This window comes from Pongo pygmaeus, chromosome 8 (assembly GCF_028885625.2).
Source record: "Pongo pygmaeus isolate AG05252 chromosome 8, NHGRI_mPonPyg2-v2.0_pri, whole genome shotgun sequence".
In the NCBI taxonomy this organism is placed as follows: domain Eukaryota; kingdom Metazoa; phylum Chordata; class Mammalia; order Primates; family Hominidae; genus Pongo; species Pongo pygmaeus.
This window is the reverse complement of record NC_072381.2, coordinates 127,839,884-127,847,544: the sequence shown is the minus strand read 5'-3', so window position 1 is coordinate 127,847,544 and position 7,661 is coordinate 127,839,884. Positions and strand designations below refer to the sequence as shown.

The 7,661-nt window shown below is 35.1% G+C and overlaps 1 protein-coding gene across 15 annotated transcripts in view; it reads right to left on the bottom strand.

Annotated features, from left to right (window-relative positions):
- Nucleotides 1-869: 869 nt before the first annotated feature.
- PLEKHA1 (pleckstrin homology domain containing A1) overlaps nt 870-7,661 on the bottom strand; it is a 57,614-nt gene continuing 50,822 nt past the window's right edge. For 5 of the 15 annotated variants that reach the window (XM_054503979.2, XM_054503980.2, XM_063670363.1 and 2 more), the window contains 2 exons: nt 6,185-6,274; nt 870-3,604 (listed from right to left, as the gene is read on the bottom strand). In XM_054503979.2, coding sequence (XP_054359954.1) covers nt 3,290-3,604; nt 6,185-6,274 — 405 coding nt within the window. In that variant the 3' untranslated portion in view covers nt 870-3,289. Of the gene's footprint in view, nt 3,605-4,878; nt 4,950-5,078; nt 5,144-6,184; nt 6,275-7,661 lie in introns of all 15 variants that reach the window. The other 10 variants (XM_054503990.2, XM_054503989.2, XM_063670365.1 and 7 more) reach the window with 3 other exon arrangements.

The following is a 7,661-nucleotide window of genomic DNA, read 5'->3' as shown; positions in this document are numbered from 1 at the left end:
TTTGATACCTACCCTGCACAATGACAGGAATAGGGTAGTCCAGGAAAGCCCCAACAGGACATGAATAGGTGAGCAGACATACTGGTTCAAAGTCATTCCTGGCTGAATTTCAGAGGACAAAGTATGAACATGCCAGGGAAAAGCAGCAGGATCTGACAATGGATTAGACACAACAAGCAAAAGAAGGTATCTCGAATCATTGAAGGCAAGTTGCTTTAAGGAAAGAATATTCCAGAAATTCAAAAGTACAACTTATCTAACAAATAGGTATATACTTTTCTCTAACGTGGGAAGTTCACACATTCTACATTAATGCCTTGTCGTCACTGGAGAAGTATTTAAGCTTTACCAAGTGCACCAAGCACTGCACTAGGCCCTGTATATGGTGTTCACGTGGAATATTTATCACCAACAGGGAACATTTGCAAGGAGCAGCCTCTAACACCCCACATAGTTTTTTGAGTGCATCTCAACTGCCCACCCGGAAATTAAGATGCCCTCTGCTTTCCGCCTTACATCATGCCGTCTAAATAATCATGGAGCACTGTAAGCAGCCCAGATGATGCACACGACGCTCTGAGGCTAACATATGATAATACTGCTTTTGAGAACATGTTTTTTAATTAAGAAAAATAAGCAAGTTCTTTCCCCTACCAAAAAAAAAAATTATTTTTCCTTCTATAATTTCACATGAAGGGATGCATTAAGAATTCACAGATCTGAAGTTTCTTATTCTTGCAAAGATGACCAAATAATTACTCTGTCCTTAAATATGTAAATTGCAGTCAATTAACCAAACACATCCCTAATCATTGTATTTACTTCTTCACAGAAGGGCTGTACCAAACAAAATGAGAAATAAGTCAGAATAAACTCTGTGCAGTTTATTCTCAAGTCATTACAGTGTTCAACCAGTTTGACATATAAAGATAACAGACTTTAACAGTAAATGTTGGGAGGCACACGTATATTCCCATTCTGAAAGAAGACATGTTATATATACAGAAAAAAATGCAGCAAATATTAAGGTATTCAAAGTAATTTTTTTGAACTCAGATGTGACATATTTACAAGAAAAGTGTGTACGTTTTAAAATAATTAAATAATTTCCATAGACTTATAAAAGAATTGAGATAAATATTAGGAGACCCTGACAATCACAAGAACATTTTCCTATGCTATTGAACAAGGAAAGTTCTATTTTAAAATGTCCCAAAACAGAGCTAATATTTTGCCACCATGAAATATATCAAATTGCAAATACTAAAGTGAACATGCAATGTAGAAGCTGTACCAAAATTAAACAGCATTAGGTTCTTAAATATTGCAAAGTGTCTATTTAAGATTTCTCGGGTGTGTTCATGAAAAAGGAACTTTCAAAAAAGCCATTAAAATGAATATATCAGCAGAAAAAGTGATAACTCATTAAAATCTCTTTATTCTATCACTTTCAAATGTAGCTGCAAAAGAGAAAAAATCTTAATATAACTTTAAAAAAATATTAGCTTATGAATAAAAAAGTTGAGTGGTGCATTCTTTATGCATACAGATTTTTAAATTGATACTGTATAATTCTAATACATCTTAACCTCTGGACTCCACTGCTGTAGTAGGAAATTTTTCTCTGTCTCAGACAAGAAGTCATCTAAGAAAATGAAAACGAGAAACTTTCAATGATATGCATGAATTCAAAACAAAACAGTACTGTAAAATGGCAAAATATAAAAATAGCAGCATGTGAAATTCAAGACTGTTTTCTTAAAGCAAATGTTTAAGACTGAACCTCAAAAATGGTACTTATGGGCTGGGCATGGTGGCTCACGCCTGTAATCCCAGCACTTTGGGAGGCTGAGATGGGTGGATCACCTGAAGTCAGGAGTTCAAGACCAGCCTGGCCAACATGGTGAAACCCCATCTCTACTAAAATACAAAAATTAGCCAGGTGTGGTGGTATGCACCTGTAATCCTAGCTACTCGGGAAGCTGAGGCAGGAGAACTGTTTGAACCCAGGAGGTGGAGGCTGTAGTGAGCTGAGATAACGCCACTGCACTCCAGCCTGAGCAACAGAGCGAGAGTCTGTCTCCAAGAAAAAAAAAAAAAAGCGGTACTTACTCAAACTGGTCTATAATTCAACTTCGGAAACTAAAGATTCTTTAGAGAGGTGCTTATATCTATATCCCTATGATTAAATGTATTCTCAAATTTGTTTTTTAAAACATATATATTGCACAGGTAGTACAATACCAGCATTCTGGTATCTCTAACATAAAATGCTATCTTATTTAACGCAACTATTCTACTGAAAATTAATTTTATCCCAATGTTTAAAATCAGTCACGTAGGACTTTTAAGCACATTAATTTCAAAACATTCCTAAACAAGATGAAAAAACACAGGCACTTGAATATAGGCTATTAGTGACAAAAAGTAGAGGTCACAACAATTTCATGACTAAGGGTAGTTATGTCTTTACATATAAACTTGAGGTCTTTCACCAATCCAAATATAGAAATAACAACTATTTACAAAACTTGGATAAGAAAATCAGATCTCCCAAAAATTTCCTACCAAATAATTTTTGCGGAATAAAGCAGTGACTGCTCCAAGGCCTGATGAATCTTTTTCAAACAAATGTCTAAGACACAGTTGTTTGAATTCTAGTTTTCTTCTTTTCTCTATGCCGGTATAACCCACAACCCTTACTGTTGGTCTATTAATATCCTCTATGCAAAATAAGTCACCTCAAGATTCAGGGCATCAAAAATGGTTATAATTTCAAAATAGTCTACATTTTAGTATAAATTTTACAGCACCACAGACATCATGAGTTTAGGTATCTTGGTCTGGCAATATTTCATGTGGTAATATCGACCAATAAGAATGTGTAAATGTTGAACCTTTAATAGGAAGTCATTGTAGCATTTTTTAAATGACCAAAGTTATTAATAAGCATTTTTTATGTTTTAAGTTGTTAAACATTTAAACTGTCAAAATCACTAAGAAAAAAATATTACACATACATTGTTACCACCCGAATGAGAACACACAATGCTTCAGACAGATGATACTGAGATATTTTGGGTTTTTCCTTTTTCTTTCTTTTTTAAAGAAATTATATTTAGTTTGGCCACTCCCTAGATTCTTGGTTTACCAGCTTATAAAGAGTACACCTAAGAGGCAGTATAATATACGCACTAAAAACCATTTCCCCCTTTATCATCTTTGGCTAGAAGCCTCATGAAAAGAAACTGAGGACGGCAGAGGCAGGCAGGCTCCGTGCGCTTCTGCCTCACACGTCACTGACCGGAAGGCTCGCATCATCCAAGTCCACTAGGTCACAATCTTTTTCCTGAGGGCCATTTTTACTTTGAGGTCTTAACAGAGCTTGTTCAGTCACTTTGGAAGCTGGTTCTCTTGGAGAGACAGTCTGGACCTTGAAGTTCCCTGGCTTGACCTTGGCAAGAGATTCGTAAAATCCTCGCTTCTCCATGGTAAAGGTTGAGACCAAAGAGTTGCTGCGAGAGGCTGTGGAATGTGAGGTGGCGGCGGCTGCGTTGGTAGGACGGAAAGCGTGTTTGGATTCTGAAGGACCGGGGGGATGCTCCTGCAAAAAGGAGTGGCAGTCAGACACGGTCAGTCACTCATGACCAGGTTAGTAACTCAGTGTGAGACTTGATTCTCTGAAAAACAAATAAAACACACACGCACACGCACACACACACACAAGGCAGCAACAGAAGCCATGCAGCATAAATGTGCAAGTTCTTTCCCAAAGCAACGCGTTTTTAGAGGTGAGTTTAAAGCAATGATAGCCAAAAACCATTTCCACTAGGAAACCAGTTCCGTCACCAAAGCCGAATTTGGCAGCCTATGACACTTTGAAGATTCAGCCAACCTAAACTGAAATACAGTGTTCCAGCTGCAACTGAACTGTGTTTAAAAGAGAACCTCCCAGCTGTATCATTTTATTTAAGAGTATATTCTCAGTCAACACTAGGAATTATCCCACATATTTTAGAATGAAAAAAATTAAAATATAGACTATAACAATGAAAGGCCATATTTCTTTAATAAGCATGAATCAACATCTTTCAAACATTATTTTGCTGATAAGACTTAGTTTTTACTTCCCTGAATTTCACTGCAACCAATAATAGCACAGTCTTTTCATTTTTTACTTAATTTTAGTTCTGAATAGGTCATATATTCATATGGCTTAATATTTTAAAGGTAACAAAGGGTACACATTTACCACATTTTAAACTGTGGTGAAATAATTATCAGTTGTGAATGTTAATTTCAATATGCTTCTAACTAGATCAAATCTGAAGATATCCTTAAATATGACCATTCTAAATACATTGCTATATACTAGTATATTATATTCACTTATGATACCAGTGGCTTTGAAATCAAAGTGCTACAAATTACCAAAACACTACAGAGTCCTATTAGATGGCTAAATTTCAGAGATTTTTAAATGCCATGCAAACTATAGTAATGTACAGTTTATCCAATGCATATGCATGCATTAGTTTGCATATATTATTAGAACAATGGTGCATTTCATAAGTATTGTATCTTAAAAATTTTTAAATACATAAAATATAGAAATTGAAACTCTTGCAGCAGTTGAGTATATTAATTTTTATATGTTAATGTCTCTTTCTGTTAGTAAAGTTGTATGTTTTATTTTTTATTTTTAAATACACATATCCAACCTGATGACTACAGTGAAACAGTTTGCGTTAGTATTGACAAAATCAGTTATGATAACTGCAAAAGGCAGTTTGGTTAACTCAACTTTCTATGATCAGTTGTAAGTAGTAAGTCTGGGCCCTCCACTAAGAAGGCACGTTTGCGTGAGAGCCCACATACGTGCTGCATTCACCAGCTCTTGATGTATACCTCTGTATACAAGGGTTCGACAGCCTTCTGGCCTGCCGCATCTGGAACACAGTGCAAAGCTAAGATTAGAGTTAACCTATACTGGGTAGAGGGAGGAAAAGAGAAAGTTGTGCTGACAGTCATAGCTAGATAGTCCAATTTGCCCCCACCACAAAGCACAAAACACAAACATCCTTCTCCAACTTTTCCTCTTCCCAACAGACATTGTTTTTGCAGAGAGTCTCATACTTGACTGCTGAAAAAGTCACATAAAATACAGGCAGTTACAAAATGAACATCTATGAAAGTGACTTCTTAGATATTTCAAAAAGGACATAAAGAGAGAATGACTTAACAACTAAGAAATCAGAAACATTGATTTCTATTTATCTGTAGTTATCACTACCAGAAAACTAATAAAAGGCAATATTATAATACTATCAGAAAAAAATATTAAAAGTGTAAGTATCTAGCACATATATCATAGTAAATCTAGATATGCTACATATGAGACTACTTTCTGCAGATGGCAGTGTTACATTTTAAGATACTTTAAATTTTCAGACCTGAGATCAGTGGCCAAAGTATTCCAAACGCAAATCTAATTCTTATGTACTTGAACACAAGAAAAATCTTTTAAAAAAATATTTCTGAGCAGAATGTTTAGTTGTATTTCAATTTTATTATCATACTACCACAAAGATAATTACGGTAGTTTTCAGAAGCAGGCTTTTAAAGCAGGTTTTAAAATGAGAATTAAAACATGAAATGGAAACACTGGGAGCACTGAACTGCATTTAAGGCCCCAGCTGCTCAGTGATCTTATGGCATGGTTAAGCCAAAGGTAAAAAACAAAACAAAACAAAAAAACCTGAACTGAAATCAGAGGAAGTAAAGAGGAAATTGAGACGTTCACAAAACTGTGTAATGCTACAACTAAAAGTCTTACATGATCCTGATCACACACCATACTAAGAATCTGTCAAATTATGCCAAATCTAGAGCTACTGACAAGTAAGAACACCTAAAACAAAGCAAGGAAATGTTTATTCTTTAGTTGCCCTACTTGTGCATTTAACACAATACAATGCACAGAAAGTTATGTATACATAATACTACAAGGAAGCATTAAATTAGAAATGCATTATTTTTTGCAAGTCCAATTGGTATAAAAGTCAACGTGCAAATAAATCTCAATAAAGAAAGAAACCGGATGGATTGGGAGAGAAGAAGCAAAACAATTTGACAGGATGGGGGAGACCCAAGGGAGTATCACCCCAGAGAGCAGGAAACCTACAGAAGACGCAGATCTGCCGGGACCCCGCTGTGCTACAATGGCGCCAGAGACTGCTTTAATCCAACTGTGCATCTCTTCAGGGCTATCAGCCTAAAGGAAAAAAGAACTCATTCAAACAATTTTTTCTCAAAATCACCTACTTCTATAAAGCCAATGTATTTATTTTGATAACTTAAATACTGTCATCAACAAAATCACTCTAAGGCAACTGTTTCCAAAAAATTTAGAAATCATTTTTTTAAAGCCAGGTTTTGCTAGGTCTTAACTACACAGAGACATAAATTGAGCACTTCAATATCAAGATCAGACCCATCAACAGGCGTCAATAATGAATACCTCCAGAGAGAAAACAAGCAGAGGAGGAAGTCAAAGAAAAACCCTTCTTATTTCACTCTACCTACTGCTACACTGTCTGAATCTGCTACAAGAATATTTATGTAGTTGTATAATTTTTTAAAATTCTGACATTCTTTTACATATTTTTCTGGAAATAATTTCTAGTAGTACCCTAAATCCTACAACAAGTATTGACAGATAGGTCTGGCTTTCAATGTGAATTTTAAACCTTACTATGAAATTAATCCAATTAAATAAGGCCCCAAGCGGGGTGCAGAGATACTGCCTCTTGTTTCTAGATTCTAGAATCCCTTACACTTCTAGAATCTAGAAATATGAAAAAATTTAAAATGCAGGATATTTTAAAATAAGTAATATTAACAAAGACTAAAAAAAAAAAAAAACTAAAAGTAGCCAAAGGTAGAGTATACTTAATTCATTACTAATGGAAATACAATTCTAGAAATCAATTTGACAAAACAGAAAGGGTCATGATCTGATAGTTAATCTCGATCTAGACTTACCCTAAAGAAATCAGGCAAAGTAATGCACAAAGATGTTTTTCATCATATCATTTATACAGTAAATGTACAAAAACTATGCACATGAATGTTCAGCGACAGAGTAATACAGAAACAATTTACTGGTGGAACATCAATGGAGTATGGTGCAGTTCTAAAAGGTTTTCAGATAATTTTTAATGACATGGGAAAAAAATAACAATATATGAAACAAATAGGATATAACACTATATTTAGTATGACCCCACCTATTATAAAGATATACACCTTAAGAAAGGGAGCAAAATCATAAGAATGGTTGCCTCAATGTGGGACTAAATGTTTTATAAACCACATTTTTCTGAAATCTTTCTATATTTTCCAAGTTTTCTGGAATAAGCATATTTAACTTCAGTAAAACAAAAACAAATCATCCTTTTTTTGATTTTTTTTTTTTTTTTTTTTTGAGACAGGGTCTCTGTCACCCAGGTGGGAGTGCAGTAACACAATCTCAGCTCACTGTAACCTCCACCTCCTGGGTTCAAGCCATTCTCATGCATCAGCCTCCCAAGTTGCTAGGATTACAAGCCTGCACCACCACGGCTGGCTAACGCTCGTATTTTTAGTAGAGATGGGGTTTT